The sequence below is a fragment of the Condylura cristata genome, unplaced genomic scaffold, assembly GCF_000260355.1.
Source record: "Condylura cristata isolate star-nosed mole 26May11 unplaced genomic scaffold, ConCri1.0 scaffold00003, whole genome shotgun sequence".
NCBI lineage: Eukaryota > Metazoa > Chordata > Mammalia > Eulipotyphla > Talpidae > Condylura > Condylura cristata.
This window is the reverse complement of record NW_004567104.1, coordinates 10,196,298-10,216,929: the sequence shown is the minus strand read 5'-3', so window position 1 is coordinate 10,216,929 and position 20,632 is coordinate 10,196,298. Positions and strand designations below refer to the sequence as shown.

General features: G+C 37.7%; 1 protein-coding gene across 2 annotated transcripts in view; it reads right to left on the bottom strand.

The window, feature by feature from the left end:
* The window catches only part of FNDC3B (fibronectin type III domain containing 3B), a 332,590-nt gene that overhangs the window by 225,615 nt on the left and 86,343 nt on the right, over positions 1-20,632 (bottom strand). For both annotated transcript variants that reach the window (XM_004674965.1, XM_012732895.1), the window contains exon 3: positions 10,342-10,417. In XM_004674965.1, coding sequence (XP_004675022.1) covers positions 10,342-10,417 — 76 coding nt within the window. The remainder of the gene's footprint in view (positions 1-10,341; positions 10,418-20,632) is intronic.

Below are 20,632 nucleotides of genomic sequence, written 5' to 3'. Positions count from 1 at the left end.
TTGACTACGTTCAAAGAACCTCAAACCACTGAGGTGTACAATTCTGAAACCAGTTTTCTCCAAATTCAGATGGGTTCCACAAGGAAGTATGAAAACATACACCTCAGAAAAACAAACGTAGTAGAATAAAAAATGAAAACTATAAACCAGAGACTTTCATGGGGGTGGAAGGGAGAATGGGATCAGGTGGGAAGAGTGCACTGGACTGTGGTTGATGGCACATGGGTGAACTGGTGGTGGGAAGCCCATGGGGAATACAATTGAGATGGGTAAATGCACAAAATGAAGAATGATTTAAAAAATATATAAGATAAATAAATAAAAAAGCACGCACCCCTTTTTAACCCAGCAATCCTCTCATCCTCAAAAAAAAAAAAAAAAAGATCTGTAAAGTGCCTTCAATTCATCAAAAATTCTCCTCAGAGCAGTAATACCCAAGTGGATGACAGAAAAAAAAGTAGCTGAGTACCCAGTTAGTCACTGTTGTTTACATGACAGGACAAACATTTTTCTAAAAGACTAAATGGCCGCTCTAAGGGAAATACATAATCCATCCAGGGCCCACTGCTCATACCCTGTCTTCAGTATGTCTCCGATGGTCCGGTGCCATGACTATCTTTTCAACATGTCATTCCTGTTCCACATGCACATCCTACCACCAAGGTCCTCCCCAGGGGCTCTTTGTCTCTTGCCTGTTCCACCCCAGCACTTATATCATCACCTCCTCCACCCACCTTCAATCACACTGTTGATGGAGAAAGAGAAAATTAAGTTAAGTTCCACTTAAGTCAGCAACCAGGCACTTTTGCAACTTAAAATATACTCTATTCCTGGTTGTGATATAGTGTATTGAATTTACTGCTACAGAAAAACACTATTTTTTTAACTGAAAACATTAACAAAAAATTAATGAGCATCTAAATTAAAATGTTTGCTAATAATAAAAAAGATAATATAAAAGTGAGGTCTTTTAGGGCCCTCCCTGGTGGCGCAGCGGGTTAAAGCAGAGGACTAAGAATCGAAAGCCACTTCTGCATGAGTTCGATCCCTGACTGCCCCACAGGTGACCACATGGCGCAGCAGACCTCTCCTGACCCGCCGCTGCTCCCCTCAACAGTGTATTTTGTCGACCTGCCTGTTCTGCCCCCATTCTGTCTCTGGTGAATCCTCTCACTGCCCCTGTAACTCTGGCCTATACCACAGTTCTGTATGAATAAATAAATAAATCTTTATTAAAAAAAAGTGAGGTCTTTTACTATTAAATAGCATTAGAATTATTTTTCAAGGAGTTCCTAGCACACTTCTCACAAAAGAAAAAAGTGGTCATGAAAAGCAAATATAACCATTCCCTCATCTTTTTTTCAGTAAGAGGTTAACCCATATTGAACTTCTTCAAATTACTATTTTTGGAAACATACTACTACCTGCATTTAGTATTAATTTGAGGACTGACACTAAAAATAACAGAATTTATCTAATAAGGAGAGTAACAAAAAGGGGGGAAAAAGCAACGCTGTGAATTAAGAGTTTTCCCCCCAATATTTACATGAATCTTTAGCAATATTAGGAAATGACTTTCTTTTATTTGGAAAGCTTATTAGTGCTGGAATGGTACTGATGGAACAGTGTAATCAAAAAAGAAGTCCCCTGCCCCACCTAATAAAGGGTGAGGTTGAGCAGTGAGAGGAAGATAAGTTTTGGAAGAAGAGTGGAGATGGAGAAAACTTGGAGGAGACATGTGGAACAAAGACATATGAAGAAGATACATTTATTTTTTGGTCTCAGATTTGCACCAGGAACTTGGGGGACATGGAGACTCTTGGAAGAGATGGGGGTGAGAGAGCCTGGTGATGGCAGCCTTTATCTTGACTTGTGATTTGATTTTGCTCCTTTCCTTCTATGACTTGCCTGGCCTCTTTTGCTCTTTTCCAATAGTTTATTGCAACAAGGTATCTTAGATTTGTGACAAGTTTTTGGTGGCCACATTTTGGGCCAACCTTGTTTGGCTGGACATTTACCACAAAGGGCTAGGTAACTTTGGTTGTTTAATTAAGATACTATATACTTTCTCTTCTCTTTATTCACAATTAAGTCTATTAAAGCTCTTTTCTATTAAAGTCTTACACACTAAGAGTATATCTTTATGCAGTGGATGGCAGAACTTATTTAGAGTGTGCAAGTTTGGGGAATCCAGAGGTCCCCTCATTCTGCCTGCTAACAGGCAGATCACAAAGATTTGTTCTTAATTCTGACCAACTCTTCACTTTAGTGACCCCTTTAAAGTCTTCCTTAAAGATACTTCTAACATGAAATGTTTCATTTCAGGTTCTAAGTATAAAAAAAGTTTAAAAAAGAAACAACAGAAAGAATAAAGAAAGCACTAAAATACTACAAGCTGTGAAATAAAATGTGGCAGACAATAAGGTAACGTGACACTGTTAGCTCCACTGAATTATCTGACATGTAAATCTGTGACATTTAGGAAACTCCCAGCTGCAGGACCTTCACAAATGACATTTTAATCACTATTTAAAAAGGAAGAAAGGCAAAGGGGGATAGTATCTAAGGTTTCATGGCATAATTTCTAAATATATTATTTTGAAGCATTAGGACTTAAATGTAAAGGCATGTAAAAAATCCTTATCTATAACTCTACTTTACATGGGGTTTCAATACTTTAAAATGATAGGTAACAAAAAATGAGGATGGTTCAATTTCTAGACTTAATGAGAACCAGGAGCCTAATAACAGTTCCTATTAAATGGACCCTTATAACAGCTCAGAAATTGTAATAAATGTTTCTACACAAAATGTCATTTAACCCTCACAGTAATCCTTCAAGACCAAAATGGTTTTCCAATTTTAAAGATAAGGAATCTGAGCTGTAGAGGAATTAAGTAATTTTACAGTGCACAGCCAATGTACCTATGTCAAGCAATCTTACTCCCAAACCAGTACTGCCTAAGACACATGCTACATAAAAAATTTAAAGTAGTACAGAATTAAACTGAAATATAAAAAGGCAAGGTGTAAGAAGGGTAAGCATAGTCATAGGAGCTGCTGTCTGGACAGGGTAACTGAGGCTCATGTGAGCGTTATCTGTTTATTATCCAAAAGAAAAGCAAATGAATCTTCAACTACAATGAAACTTATTTTAAATACATATTATTTAAGAGTGGGTCCACTGTTTTACCCACTATCCTGTATCTGAGCAGTACCTATGTAGTCACATAAACCTTCATCTGAAATGCTTGAGCTTCTAGCACCATCCACTCCATGAGCAATCCAGTTGTAAGCAGGCAAAGAAATGGGGGCAATAGCTCCAACTGATTGCCATAGGCTAGGTAATCATTAATCAGGACATTTATTTAGAGCAAAAATAACCAGTAAAACATCACTAGATAATGATCATGGTGTTAATGGCAATTACAAGAGATGATTTCACTAACTTACTAGATAGAAATTATCATTATCCCTATTTTAAGAGAGGAATCTGAGGCTAAGAGATTAAGCCTTAGCAAAGCCACCAGGATTCACACCAGAGAACTTTTTACTCTTAAAACAAATTCTTTGTACCATCTAACAAATGAAATAACAAATTTATTGGGGGAGGAGAGAAGAACAAAGTCTGACAGTATAATATTAAGTGAAGTTTTTGTCTTATGGTTTAAAATTCCTTAATTTTTTTGTAAATGCTTACATTTAGAAGCAAACACACAAGATACCACCCCTGCGGAGACTTTACCTCTCCTGGGTAGCATCACTGTTCAGCACCAGTATAACCTGGCCTCACATCACTCAGTCTCAGCACTGATGACAGGTACATAGATGATCCCAGACTTTCTTCCCAACCCTTCCACAAACTGGACTTTCTTACTCCTAATCCATAAGTCTTACCAGCCACACAGAGACCACCCTGCTGATAAACTTCTAGCTACTTAACAGCAAGCTGTCTGAAAAGGGGCCTACCAGCTCTGCAAGCAGACAGGCTATTAGTAACAAAGTCTGTGCATGTCCATATTTGAAATATGAAGCCCCAAACATTTCATGATGAGGTCCACTTCAAAAGACTAAAAGTGATTTCTTTTTATCATTATTCCATTACACACACAGAGTGAGAGCGAGAGAGGGAGAGAAAGGGAGAGGGAGGGAGAGAGAGAAGAGAGGGAGAGAAGACTGAGTCATCAAGTCGATGACATGTAAAAGTTGTAAAATGAGCTGGCAAGCTCATGGTATACTTATTTTCCTAGAACCTTAGTCTCTCTCACCTTAGGGCCTTGCTGGAGGATTGTGAACTCAACTCTCCCCAACAAAGCCTTGGATCAATCAGAAAAATAAGCAGGAAAAAAGAGCAAGTCTGAGCAAATAGTTGGTATTTTTAATTCTAAAATACTTCATTACTAAAAATGAGGTCTACCTGTTCATAATAAAATTCAGCAGTCCCTAACAGTGTCTCCTCTACCCTCCCCCCATCCAAAAGAAACAGGTTTTCTAGTCAGCTTCTCATAAGAAAACAGAAATTTTCAAACTCTGATCTTGTAATAGGAAAAAAATATTTCCACTTACAATACAGACATTCTGCAAATAATTACACAAATAGCAATCAATTACAAGTTCAATGTAATGAAAACTTGCAAAGATTTTGAAGAATTTAAGGCAGCTATACTACAATTGTTTTACTTTCAACCCACCCAAATACTTTAACAAGAAAAGTGAGTGCGTGCTGATTTAAGCCAAGGCAAGAGTTCAACCTTAAAGGACAGACTTTATATGCAATACCCCTCTACTTTGGTTTTGAGCTAGTAAAACAGGAATTCCTAGTGTATATACAGTCTACTTTAAGTGAGTAGACCATACAGAAGCTTTGCTTTTGAAATTATAGTCTACATCAGCTTGTAAACCCTAACTATGACACACTCATGTCATTTCTCAATAATCATTTCTCAATAAACAAGCAAGAGACAAGAGTTCCCTAGGACCTGACATAAAATCTTGGAAAGAATGACAAGTCAGTATTTTAATGTGTCAAACAAGGCTAATAAATACATTTAAAATACCAAATTGGGGGGAAGGGGAAGTAACATCAAGGTCCCTGTAGCTGTCTGGATGCTGACTCACACAGAGGGGCGGGAGACAGGAGACCAGGAGCAGATTCTGAAATGTGGAACTGCTCTCAATGGTGTCATTCACAGAGCAGAATGGGGTGTTCATCAATGATACAGTTCCCACACTCACTGGGGCAGAGAAAGAACTCAACACAGAGCTGAAGAAGGCTGAAGGAGAAATCAGGAGAGGAATAAAGTCTCACATTCTAATAGCATCAAAGCTACAGCCGTTCCAGAGCTGGACTCTCCTAAGAGGTTCGCTCCTATCATACAGTCCTCTCTCATTTCAAAGTCTTCGTCCACTTAATACAAGTTAGCAAAGTAAATGGACTTTTTAAAAGATATCTGGATCATTTTGGACAAGAAGCATTAGCAATTAAGTATGTTTAAATATTACTCTTCATTAGAATAATGAATAATGGTGCCTGCCATGCAGTTTGATTTTTTTTTTTTTTGACATCACTATGACATTTACCTATTTTCTTCAGGCTTAACAATCTGAATGTAGCAGTCTTAAAACACATACCTAAAAACTGCAGTATTAACATGAATCAGTATTGGGGCCCTCCCTGGTGGTGCAACCAGTTAAAGTGCAGCACTGTGAAGCTATCGTCAGTCACTGCAGCACGACTTCAATCCCTAACCAGGGAGGTAACCCACATGGTGCAGCAGACCTCTCCTGATCTGCCCACTGCTCCCGTCAGACAGTGTATCTCAGCACATCTACCTGGTCTGCTCCCCACTCTGTCTCTGGTGAATCCTCTCACCCGCCTACACCCCAGTTTTATATGCATAAATAAACTAAATTAAAAAAAAAGATCAATATTAAAGTTCTTTAGACTTGTACATTCTTCTCTAAAAGAAACAGATTTGCATATCAACAATATCTGAAATGTGAGAGTTCGTTTATAGAAACATCAAACACCAATAAAGTACTTAACATCTTTAAGCTCCCAGCAAAATAGTAAAATTTAAAAGAAAAATCATCATGCCTGCCTAATGGAATGCCAGTCTGTCAAGGGTTCAACCAGTAATTATCAGCATAGCTGCACAAATGGAACTAAGGGGAGAATATAGTGCTTCCCGCCACAATGGAGTTCACAGTCTAATACAGGACCAAAGGAAAGTTTTACATATAAAGCCAGACTGTTACGTGTAGTGCCACCTCCACCTGCTCTTCCAAGTACTCAGAGAAAGCTCAGAATAGACCGGAGTGATCCAGGAGAGCAGCTAGATGAGACAGACTTAGAGCCCTAAAGGAAGCATGCTATTTGTTTTGGCTGGAGGATTTTACAGGGAGCAGAGAAATGGCCCAGATAAAAAGATGACATGTACGGACAGGAAGGAAGGCTGCCCTGCCAACACCTCAGCCCAGACAGACAAGGATATGAAAATAATGGGGGAGAAGCACAGCTGCCCTCTATTAGTTCCTGAATTTAAGCAAAGGCAAGAATTCAGTCATACTGATCGCTAAGATTCTTTTTCCTCCAACAATTAGTTCTTTTATACAACTTCATCTGGCCAAGGAAAGAATAAAACATTTTGTCTAAGATGCCATAGGTATAGTGTTGCCTCCAAGAGAGACTAAACTATGACCTTTTGTGGCCCCTTCAAGACCTATGATTCATGTTTCATGGAAAATATTGAGAAATATTCCATTAGAAATGAATCTACTTCCACAACATATTGTATGTTTCCTGTGTTTTCCTTCCTTCATTATCACCAAGGACATTCCCATGAAAACAAATCTTGTTTTTCCCCAGAGTAACTTTATTTTTGTATTGGTTTGCTCTGAATTTTAAGGCTGTCTTTCAGTGGCATCACAATGAGCTTTCTGGTGATATCACAATGTTCACAATGATCTTTCTGGTGATGTCATAACATTCTATAGAGAAAATTAATGAACAAATTCAACTGTAAGTGCGAGTGGGGTGCGGGGTTGACCTCAAATGGTATAATTTCAAAATTTCCAGGAAGGCCAACAACTAATTCCATTCCCGATCCCTAATCTCTCCCACAGCAACCCCTGATCTGCTGGCTAATGTTGAAACAATAAAATTATTTGGCTGACAGTTTGAACCATGGCTTGAGCAATGGATGTGACTAAAACATTTCCAGGAAGGCCACCACTAACTGCCCTCCCCCAGTCCCCCCCCCAAAAAAAAACCCAACTCCCCACCTGCTGGCCGATATTTCAATAGAGCTTCATTCTCTTTAGAATTCATCTCTAGCAAAATATAAATACTTTTTGCAGAAGTTTCTATTACATTATGACTTGATTTTCAGGTCAGACCACTGACTTGCTCACAGTGGGGTTAAGACCATGATCTTGATTTTAAGACTATATTCTACTAGATTTTTTTTAAAAGGCAAGCAAGAAAAGACTGCCTTCCAATGAACCGATCCTTCCCCACTGTACCCATATTTTCCAAATAGTTGGGGCTAAATATAAATACTCAATGGAAGCTTCACCCCAATCCAACTCTAGGTCCAATCCTAATTAAAGAGAGAAGGAACTTAAGAAGTTATAAATAATATTCACTATATCACACTGTATGCACCAAGTTCTATTAACAGGATGCCTGTCTCCCCCATCCATTTTTGCTCTCCAAACAGCCTGGTAGCCTTTCCAGAATCCCTTTACTCCAGGAATAGGAATGCATTTTGGTCTTGTCACATGCCCAAGGAGAACAGAATCCTACTGATTATAGAGTTTCTATGTGCCTGATATAAAGCCACAGACCAGGCAAGAAAGAACTGGTGCTCAAAGAGTCAACCCATACTAACAATGAAAACTCAGCCTTGACTCTTTTTAACTATGTGGCTTTAGGTGTGTGAATTAACCTCTGATGGCCCAGGTTTCCTTATGTGTACGCACATTAAATGAAAGAATATATACAACCAAAGAGTTGAAAAATATTAGCAAAGATAAATGCTAGTCATAATACAAGAATAGTATAACTTGTATTGGAACTTACAAATACATTACCACTTCCCATATTCTGTGTTATCAGCTCTACCTACCTCGAGTGAAGCACTCATGCACTATTTCAAACTGGAATTCAACTGGTTTGGGGCTGACTTTCCCTCCAATATTGACAGTTCACCCTACTGCCCCAGTGCCTCCCAACTCCTAGCATGTATTAGGTTCCAGATCCTGATTGCTCGCATCCTGTCCTGTATCATTACAATGAAGTAGGCGAAGCAACTATAAATGAAGATAACAGTAGTATCAGAAGAGAATGAAGAACAGGAAGGCTAGGGAAGCTAAAGATAAATGGTTTCACAATTCTGCTCGAATCAAAGGCATTTTAGAAATCACAGGAATGTATGTTTATGTAACCTATCTAGAAATATTACCATGAATAAATACAAAGCTCCTACTGGGAACAAAACAACACACACACAATATTTTTGCAGAAAATGCTAGTTACTGACTCCAAAAAGAAAAAAATATAGAGGCTAACTTGACAGAGCAAGCACGTCCTTAGACACAAAACAGATTTTATTTACTCTGATCTGTTCAGTGATTTACATCTATTGCACATACCCACTTGTAGAGGGTCACAGTATGCCTGCCAACTCATGGGGTTCCAATGTTACCATGAGCAGAGGATTACTGTTTTCTTAATGAGCTGACAACACCAGCTTCATTCTGTACAGGTGAAATGATTCTTCATTTAGTTTTTCTAATGTGATTTTTTTTAAGGATGTTTTACATTGAGACTTTCTTAATAATATCCATTCACTATATAGTACTACAAGAATTTGGAAGATTCTATATTCCATACTACTCAAAAGTATTTCTTTCCTCTTCTTTGACCTTTCAATTTTCTTCATATGATTTATCAACAAAGACTAGATTTGTTTTTAAATGTTTTAGAACACTAAAGATGAATTTCAGAGACACAATGGCCAGAGACATGCAAACAGTAAATATCATTAATAAAGTGCTAAAACCATTTTGTATTTACAGCTATTAAAACTCATTAGACTTGGGACCTCCCTGGTGGAGCAAGGGGTTAAAAGTTTTAGTGCTATTGAGTGATCGCCAGCCACTGCAGCATGAGTTCGATCTCATACTAGGGAGTTGATCCACATGGCACAGCAGACCTCTCCTGTCTCACCTGCTGCTCCCCTCAGCAGTGTATTTTCAGGCAATACACCTGTTCTACTCCTCACTGTCTTGGATGAAATCTGCTTATCTGCCCCCCACCCCCACACTTCTGGCCTATACCCCAGCTCTTGTATGCATAAATAAATCTAAAAGAAATCATTAGACTTCAATCTTTGAAAATTCATTCATTTCACAAGAAATAGTATTTACTCAATTACTGTTCATATCAGTAGAAAGCCTAAAAATTAGGTAAATTAGATAAAAAATTTCAAATATATAATGATACTGTTATAGAAGGCAATAGAAAAATCAGCTCTTTCCATGCAGATCATTATGGAAAAACTAAAATTAAAAGGCATTTCCAATTAGTTGTTTAAATATGGTAAGCAAATCCAGGTAACCTCTGGTCAGATTGCAGTCCCATCAGTAACCTAGTATTATATGCCATTACATGAGAATTTACCATCTGCCTCATAATCCCAACACTATCAAAAGAACCACCACAAATAGTTCCTTCCAACACAATAACGACAGACCTGAATGGATCTACTTACACACTAACCCATCTAGCTCAGAGTACCAAAGTCATCTCTCTCCAAAGTGAACTATAGAGAAAAGGCATTGTTACACACAAACAAGAAATTAACAAATTTGCCCTTCCCTTAAGTGATCAAATCAGAAATTTATTACTCAGCAATAAATATCCAGTAGATGCTTAATATAGATCTCACTGCAAATACTATCACTATATATAAAATGTTTTCTCTAATTAGAAAAAGTACTTGCTGGTCTTAATTGGAACTTCAGGGTCACTTTAAGATCTCTGCATTTTTCAGGGCCACCAAATTCCATAATGTATGAAGACACTGCAAGCTTTCCCATGTTAAATTAAATCACTTAAAAATTAACAGAATACGAGAAGTACTAAACTTAGGTCACGGGCCTACATAGGCATTAAAAAGCTCCTATCTGACACAAAGGAGGGGGAAATGACCAAAAAACAAGACATACTTTTCTTTTATAAAATCACATGCACAAACACAGGAAAATTTTACTTTCTTAAAATCATAAATAACATCAAATTCCATTAATTAAAAGACTTACAAAACACTTCCTTACCTTGAATGCACTGAAGTGTTCCATCCTCTGCTCTAATTGTAAAAGTCTCACCTGGATTAACTTGAACGAGAATAACCTGCCAAAATAACACATTAATTTCAATTTAATACTAGAACATCTGGGATTTCCCTTCTTGCCTAAATTTATGTACTAGACAGGAAGTACATGGTACATACCTCTTGTGTAACCACAAAATTTCTTAGGCTCTGTCTTAGACCTAGTTTAAATTGGAGGAGGGAGGCAGGGCAGAAGGAGGGACAAAGTATATGCATTTGAATTCAACTAAATGAATTTTCCTGTGTTGCTATAATGCTACATAAATTTTTTTTTAAATCTCAATTTTTTTCTTTTGCACAATTCCTTAATTTCTTTCACAGATTTAGAAGGAGGAAAAACCAGATGCTATGCTTATAAAGGGAAATTACATTGAGAAATGAGAATCTGCCCTAACCCTGTTCCACACTGTTCTCCAATGCACCTGTGTATGGAATCTGGAAATAGCAACAGACAATATAAAATAAATAAAAATAGTATAAACAGGTTCCAGCAAACACTCAAATTTTAAAATCTATTCCTAAATGCTAGTATTTTTGTTAGAGTAACATAAACATTTAATTTTAGAAGACAGTTTCTAAAACACCACTCACTCACTGCATGACAGTGGCAAGGTAACATTCTTCCAAAAGTCAGTTTTAATTCTCATTTAATACAGTTTCTCCTTTAGATAATAAAAGGAAAAATACACTAAATTAAATCTAAATACAATTTAAATGATGCCATCAGCACAAACCTCTGTCTTGAGCCTTCATGCTTACTGCTGTCTGTAAAGCTTTTCTGTACAATGCTGTTCTTTGCCTCTCACCTATCTTATTCCCCCACCAGCTAAAGCATATTCATCTTATCAGATTGAAAGTGGCATTTGACTCTCAAGAAAGAGGGGTCTTGCAGTATGTTATCAAGGAAAAAAAAATACAATTCTACTTCTTCCTATAGTTTATAATTGCAATTACTAATTAAGCAATTGTTTTAGTGTCTGTCTTTGCTTTTTTAATCTATGCTCTCTCTAACAGTGCTCAAATTGTGCCTGGCATAGAATTAAGAGCTCAGTAGTTATTTTTACTGAATGAATAAAAACCTGAAATGCAGAAAAACATTGCATACAATTATTTTAACTTAGAAATTAAGTTTTCAAAAGATGTAATCTTAAAAAAATATGACAGTCTGTGCATAATAATTTAGGTTTTGGAAAACTATCACGATCAAAGTCATTTCATCTTTAAAATCTAGACATTTACTATCCATGTACGTAGTTTCTTCTAATAATTCATTATGAGACAGTACTGTGATTTTAACTTTTTTTTTTTTTTAATTAGGAAGTACATTTACTGGAGAAGGCACTATCATCCAGGTAAAAGCAGTACACATTACCTCCCTGGTGCTTCTCCTTATGTTCAATTATTAGTTATTTCAAGGCAGTTTACTATCCTGCACAGTAACTATGTCAATAATCTTTTGGCCTTCAGTATTCAAAGTCTCACCAATGTAAATACATCAGGCCATTTTAAGAACTCAGAAGGAAATCCCTTCAAATCTTTATAGAGTGATTAAAACCTTTCAATTGCTTGCCTCAAGTTGAGATCTTAAAGTCACTCCCAAAATGAAAAGTTTTAACTTTATTCTACATAATGTATAACATTGCTCCACTACAATGAAAAACAAAAATGTTACAGTAAAGTATTGATGTCATTTCTGAAAACTCTAAGACTAATTCTGACATCACTGTAATTGAGCAGAAACCATCTGTTTTATACTTAGACCTCTATGGACAGGCCAATATATACCTGAAGAATTAATTGGTGGTGGGGGGAGGGTGTGTGTGTGAAACAGACTCCAAACTGTAGCCAAGATATTCTCCAACAATTCCAAATTCATCTACCCTCTTCCTCTTCCACCACACTCAAAATTATAAAGTGTCCTTGGCTGTCTCTGAAAATGCAAGTCTCCAGTATTAAGAACAGGTCCCAGGGATGAAGGATTTCTGACCTAGGGTGCCTTCCAAATTGTCACGATATCTATTTATCATATGCATGAAAAGTCTATGTAATGGCTCATTAGTGGTGATTGACACCACCACAATTCAGAGAATGAGAATGGCCAAAATCCATAGTGCTTCCCTCTTTTTGGGGGGAGGGAGGAGGGAGAAGAGGTTGGGGGGAAAGGGAGGGTGAGGGTAGCAAGGGCAGGGAGTGAAGTGGGGGCAGAAGGAACAAGTCCACTTCTCCAGGGGAAAAGATAAGAAGATAGGGCTTTCAAGCATCCTTCTTCTTTTCAAGTGTTTAGTTCCTGTAATTTTGCCTGCTGTTGAGTTACTATGGCAACCAGATTATAATCTAACAAGTTACCTCAGAAACCAATCAAAGCTCCTGTGTTCCAATATAATATTTTTTTCACAAGAGCAAAAGTCAGTGAGCAATATGTGTTCATCTTGGTATGAAGGTGTTTTAAAAGAAAGCATTTAATCATACTGAAGGAGACTGACTGCCTTGCTGTTTTCACTGTCAATAAAAGAAAGGTAAAAATAAAATTCTGACACACGCCAACCCAGTAATCTGTCCCTGACTACAGACATGAATGAGATGGCGGCCTCAGGCTTGCATCACACATCTTGAGGACCATGAGTCACGCCGTGGCAGGCTCTCTGGCACTTAACCTTTTGTAGCAGACAAGTCAGTTTTTCAAAATCTGTGTGTGTGTCTGTGTGTCTTTCCTCCCTCCCCCACAACACAGATATATCAGTTACATACTCTCTTAAATACACACTCCACCATTTTTTTAGTCACTACACATTTCATTTTATGTTTTTCCAAAGTCAGCATTAAACCAATTCATGCTTCATTCTCGGTGTTGCAGGGAGGAGGGGGGAGAGAAAAATTTTAACCACTGACTTTTTTTTTTTTTTGTCCTAGAGATGTGAAAATAGAAACATGTTAATCAAAAAGGCATACTTGAGGCTACTATTGCTTCATCAGATCTGTTTCAAATCTGTTAGAGCTACATGGACCAAACAGCCTGAGACAACCAGAAGGTAGTTATCAAGACTTAACAAAAAATAAGTGACTGTGATTCCAAAATGTAAAGAAACAGTAAGAAACATAGGTAGGAATTACAGTTATTAGGTGTACACACAACATCATGGGAGAGATTTACCAACAAAACAATTGAAACAGGTGTAACAGATCTTCCCTTCAAGATGTAAATCTAAATCTGTTTCTAACTCATTAGAAGAGGAAACTGAAGCAAATTTTGCTATTTAAATTTGAGGTGATTGATTAACTAGAAGACCAGTGGTATATAAGACCACTCCTGGAGGCACATTTATAATTTATGCCTCAAATTAAAAGTTACCAGCCACCTCACTAAACAATCACTGGCAGGAATGCATCCATCGCAGGAACATCTGCTGAGACAACAGTAATAGCTGAAATTGACATGTTATATTTGTAGCATTCCTGCAAGTTAAATCTAATGCCCAGACAACAGAGACAAACTGCTGGGAGAGGAGGTCCCATTTCATATTTGGAGATTTCTCCACTTGCCATGTGAAGTGTGCCCTATTCCTAGATGTTTCACGTATAAATGAATGCTTCTCACTTAGAAGCAACATTTATGATTATCCATCAGACTCCTTCAGGGTAAATGAGCTCAAACTGCAAACAGCTCTCGGACTAAATGCATTTTCTCACTCCCTCAGGCAGAACCCCTCTTGTCCAAAATGGTAGTTAGGTAATAAGGAATCTCTTAGCTAACAATTTTTATGCTGATTGAGCTACAATGTCATAGAGCCCCACTCAATAATGTGAATTTCTCTCAACTCCTACAATGAACCCATGAAAAGAACATTAAATACAAATTTTTGTTTTGTTATAAATAACATTATAACAAAGACTAGATGTTATTTCTCATGACTCAACAGTAGACATAACAAAAATAATAAAAACTGTATTTTAAGTTCCAAACTTTCCAAAATTCAAAAAAGACTGGAATAGATTAATGAAAATCAGAAGAACCAAGAAAGACATTTTTATGCACTGAAATATTTCTAGTGTCTGCTGAAAATACATTCAAAGTTCAATAATTGCATTTCATGAAGTGTTCTTAGAGGGGCTACTACTACATTTCAGTCCAGTTCAGCAGCTATCGGGGAGTTCCCAGAATGGGTCAGGCATTCCTCTAGGAATTAGAAATGAAGCCTTAGGTAATATAAGGTTCTGCCCATGCAGGCTGACAAATGGAACTTGTATGGGAAGAGTAGGGTGGAAGAATCATTTAAACACAACACTCAGATACTGGTGAAAGCTATTGAAAAAGGTACAATGACAGCTTGAAAGAAGTTGTACATTTCTATTCCCTCTGATCGCACACTGACTAGAATAGAGATCCTATTACCAAAAATAAATAAGTAGATGGATAGATAGACAGACAGACAGACAAACAGATCTGTTGCTTGCAAAGAATATAGCATTAATTTAGATGGAAAAAATGTAAAATGTAATATAGATGACCCAAGCTAGGTTAAAAGACTCTTTTAAAAAGAGCCACAAATGCCTAAGTCTAAAGCTTCAACTTCAGGACCTGCAAGATAAAAACCAAGAACATAAAAGACGAAAATTCTATGTAAGCTAAAGTATAGGTTTCTCTAGCTATGAGTAACAGTTGCCACATACCCTTGTGCATTTGGAGCACTTTTATATTTATTTAAATATTCTTTTCATTTTAGAAAATACACTTTCATAATGTTGAAATTTGAAAATCATGGAAACTGAGAACTAAATTGGGCCCCTGTCAGCACCACTGCAGGGTTCATCCTAGTCAAAATGCCCAGCAGGTGAGGCATGACCCCCTTTACCTCTCAATTCTGCCAGTGTAGCTGCCTGGCCTCAGGCTGAGCTCTGGCCACAATGATGGAGAATCTGCAGCCCTCACAACTTTCCACCTTACTCTGAATGTGCTGTCCACATTGAGTACAGAATGTCTACCGGCATTTAAATCCAGCTCCCCTCATGTCTGTTTATCGCTGAGACACAACACTAATTAATGGAGTAATTAATGTCACATGTCTCCAGAAAGGTGTGAATGAACCTATATAAATAAATCTGCTAGACTCTCAAGGTCAGTGAAGAAAGATATTAACTGCCTATATTGCCAATATTCCAGTATTTAAAAAACCTGTTTCATTGCTGGTCATGTCCTTCTTTTAGCACTGTTCTTCCCCTTGAGGCATAATCAAGAAATAATGCACCCATGAAGAATGTCCCCATCCTGCTAGCTGATGGAAAGTCAAAAGTATTTTGTATATATATCTAGATCTATCTTTTCTTTATTAATTTTACATATACTAGTTGTTCAAAATTGATACCACTATTACTTGATATTTAGTACCCGCTTTCATAAAATCAGAATGAATACAAGCAACCCAAATGCCCAAAAGTAGATGACTGGATAAAAAAGATGTGGTACATATATACAATGGAATATTACTCAGCAACCAAAAAAGAGAAACACATGTCTTTTGCAGCAACTTGGATGGAACTGGAAAAGATCATGCTTAGTGAGATAAGCCAGAAAGAGAAAGAAAAATACTGGATGGTGTCACTCATAGCAGGAGTATAATGGACCAGGTGGAAAATAACAAAAATAATGAACAACCATACACCAGAGACATTTTGTGGGGGGTGGAGTGGGGAATGGGATCAAAAACGGGGTGGGGGGAGGGAAATGCACAGGATTATGGTGATGGCACACGGGTGACTTGGTGATGGGAAATCCACGGGGATTATAATTGAGATGGAAAAAAAATGTACAAAATGATGTAAAAATCAACTTTTGTAATAAAAAAATCAGAATGAATACAAATATGTAACATTCAAGGATTTGGGAAGGATGTTGCAGGAGAGAGAGGAGGACATTCCCTCCTTATCACCTATTCAGTTCCCCACAATGAATTTTAATTATATTGAAGTTATTTGTATACTTAATGCAACTATTGAAACCTTGATTACTCAACAAACATTTGCTAAGCAATTACTCTTTATTAAACACTGATGATTCCGAGGAGAAAAATGAAATCTACTCATTTATGTGTTGGTGCTAGAGTAGAAAATGCAATTAAGTGCAATACAACGATCATTTACTATTAAGCACTATGGAAACTGAAGAAACCATTGAGAAATCGGGAAAAGTTATAGTTGGGAGTGACATCTAAAAGAGGAGGAGTAACTCCAAGTGGATAAGCAAAAGAACAACACACAGGCAAGTATGTGAATGATATTATGAGTTTAGAATTCCTCTGTGGCTATAGTGACATAAGCATTTGATATCGGGAAAAGATGAGAACCCAGAGGCAGGCCAAGGACACCTCAGAAAAGGTGGGCTTTATCCTCTGAGCAGTAAAGTGGACATTATCAGGTAACTCTCATAGCTGTGAGAAACTCATCATGGAAGAATGACCTCTGAACACCAGGAAAGATTAACAAAACATTCATCTGTGATATAATTCCAGGATTATGTTGTTCTAATGAAGGATTTTTCAAAAATTAGGGGCCTCCCTGGTGGCTTAAAGGTTAAGTCTCAAGGCTATCACCTTGAGTTTAATCCCCAGACGAGGAGATAACCCACATAGGGCACAGCAGACCTCTCCTGTCTTGCCTTCTGCTCCCCTTGCAGTGTGTTTCTGTAAATCGGCCTGTTCTGCTCCCCACTCTTGTCTCTAATGAATCTCACCCCCCACACCTCTGGCCTACACCCCAGTATTCCTACACACACACGTGCACGCACACACACACACTTTTCAAAAACTAACTCATAAGTTAGCCTTTTAAAAATGATTCACTATTCAGATTGAAGGGTTTGTAGCTGATGAGTTCTGCTTTAATCCCTAACAACATGGAGGTTTCTAAAATTACAAGGTGTAGTAATGTGAATGGCCCTGTGAGCCATCACTATTCATATTTTCCCACTTCCTGTCACTCTCCAATTCTGTTCTCTACTTCTGATCTGCTATTTGTCACTTCTAAACAGTTGTCATTGCTGGGTATCAACGTGTGCTCTTCTCTTATGCTCTTCCTCTTAGACTTTCTGTCTCTTGTTTCTTCTCTTTAATTTGTTGGCTTCTGCTCTAAAATGTTAACCCTAAAATTATTTAGCAGCCAATGTAGTACTTCCTTCCCTTACTTCCAGTCAACTCACCAAGCAGCCACAGTGTTAGGGGAAAAGGATGTCCCAAATAAACATTACAGTTACAGGTTTTGTGGACTCTACCTCCACCGCAAACACTGGAACTACAAGTCCCGTCATCACCAAAGGGATACCTGCTGGGACCTGAGGATGGAGTTAAGAGCCAGACATGTGGGGGCCTTTGAGGGTCTTCTGGCTTGTCTCTTGGCTTTTCACTGGCTCTCAGCCTGCTACTGGGGTTGCAAGTCAGAGTAACTGGTAGGAAGCATTCACCAACTTATCTCTCTCTTTTTCCCTGAATTATTCATTTCCCTGTCTCTTGTAAATAAACCCATTATTAACCTTTTTGTGTGTGCCTGCAGTTGAATCTTATAAGTCCTTTAAGCGCATGGGTGAGGACCCACAGTCAGGCAACCAAATTCACAATGGGGTTGTCCTGTAACAATAGAAAATGATGTTTATCCAACTACTACATTTTGCATTGGTATGCTGACTAAAGGGAAAGAAGACTGATGAAATTACTGGGAAATTAAAATTATGAATGAAAAGGAAGTTGTGTTTCTCAACGGTCCAAAGTTAATCATATCCCCCAAACACCTACTTTTGTACTCCTAAATAATTTCAGACTAATTAATTCATTTTTTCATTTCTTGAAGTCAGCTGCCTTTTATCATATTGTGCATACACAAAAAGGTTTTAAACCTTAAATACTCAGAATTAGGCCCTCCCTGGTGGCGCAGCGGGTTAAAGCACTGCACTAAGAAACTGAAACCACTTCTGAATGAGTTCGATTCCCGCTTGCCCCGGAGGTGACCACATGGTGTGGCAGACCTCTCCTGACCCACCCACTGCTCCCCTCAGCAGTGTACTTTGTTGATCTGCCTGTTCTGCTCCCCACTCTGTCTCTGGTGAAGTCGTTCGCCACCCCTGAGTCTCTGGCCTGTACCCCAGTTCTGTATGCACAAAATAAATAAATCTTTTAAAAAAATAAAAAAAAAATACTCAGAATTATAGATATGAAAAAATATCATCTATAACTCAATCTTTAATTTCAAAGATGAATCTTAAATACTCTGAACATTTAAAAAAGCAGTTAACAATACATTTCCACATGTTCAAATTTCTTTTTCCTGCTATATTATATTTTAGACAGTTACTATTTAAGTAACATCATTGAGTAAATATTGTGAGGTTAAACCACTGTCTGCTAATCTTGAGCTAATATTTTAAAAATCAACTAAGAATCCCAAAATTCACAGTGAGAAGAGTATATCCAAGAAGTTATAGTTGTCTTCTACTCTGCCATCAGGGAATTTACTAATCTGTCTTATCCTTAAGTCACATATCTGAAAAGAGAATACATGTCCCTTACGTGTGCTATAAAGAATAAAACACACCTAGCTTGGCCCAGGTAAAAAGCTTACACATAACATGTGCCCAGACTTACTAATATTTCTTTTTCTTCAAATTTTTACCAGTGATGTCTCTCAGTCATCACTGTGGCCTCTACGGACTGTCTTTAAAAATCTGACCAAATCTACCACATTTCACATTCTCAATAAAATCTAAAAACAGCCAATTCTCACCTCTGACCAGATTTTCTGCTTGGGAAACATTCTGGCTTCCTTGAAAGCTCACCTCCCAAACTCCTCCACATTCCAATGTCTGTCCAGCTTCCGTGGGTCCCAGCAACGATAGTGACTGTGGAATCCACACACAGAAGTTCTGAAATCTAAGCCCTCACATCCACAAAGTGGCTTGAATTAACTTGAAATGCTTCTAATTAAGATTATTGTTAACAAAAGTCTGCAATAAAAAGTAATAAAGTAACAGTACACAGTACTTGAAAATTTCCTATTAAGCACTCAGAATTTCAACGGAGGACCCTTTTCTGACTCATAAACTGCCTTCCTGAAGCACACAGGGAGAATTACTTTCAGCCAGATCCTCTACAGAGCAGAGGGCATTTGCCTTTTTAAACACTTAAGTAACTAGTTTGAGAGATTATCAACCATACACTCCTGGAAAACAGAATTACACAGTTGGGTACTTAAGACCACTACAAAGTTTAAAACAACAGTCCAGATCTAAAATATCAAGGCAAACAGACAAAAAATGCTCTTCAAAAAAAAAAATGTAATATGTTAAGACTTTCCTTTCCAGATTTTAGTACTAGAGCATTGTAAGAAACTGTTGGAGAGCCCAGCACATTATTCTCTCAGTCTCGAAGAATGACGTCCATGAGTACAAACGCATACCGACTTGCACAAATGAAAGACTATTCCAATTCTTCCCTCATTCTGCACCAAGTCCAAATTCAGGACTGACAACAGTCTCTGCAGACAGCATAGGAAAAATGTGACAAAGATTTTCCAGCTTGCCCCTCCCCTCTTCCTCACATGCCCTTAGCACATTCAAGCACACAGCAGATTCAATGCACGTCTCTAATTCAGAGCCAGTTTATGCACCATGACATCAGTGCAGTATAATGAGCCAAGTTTAAACTCCATCTGGGACAAATAACGTCCAGGCACATTGTGACTTCTTTTGTTTATATACACTGACTAAATATGTCTTGGTGGTAGATGAACTAACTCTTAAGATTTATTTCCCAAGGCCTCCAAAACAATATTCTGCACCCCTGAAGCAACTCCCTGCCTCTAGTTCTCTTCCAAGGCTCTGCGTAAGTGATTTTTAACAGAACACATGATTTTGAAACATATAATTAACATCTTGAGGAGAGTCAAAGTCCAAGCAGCCCTTCATCAATCCAAAACAAAGACAATGTGGAACTTGCTAGCCCCAAAGGGCACACTATCACAGCTCATGGTACCAACGCTGAGTGACACTTAATCCTGTCATCCCCCAGAGCGAGGAATAAGCAGAGGTACAAGATTTATAAAAGACTCATATAGCAAAGTGGCCATTTTCTTTCCCCTTTTAGGATAAACTTAGGATTTCTTTTTTATTCTGGCATTACTTAAGAAAAATAATTATAAATTCAGAATAAAAACCAATCTAATAGGTTCAAGTCATGAAAGTATCCAGATTTCTTAAG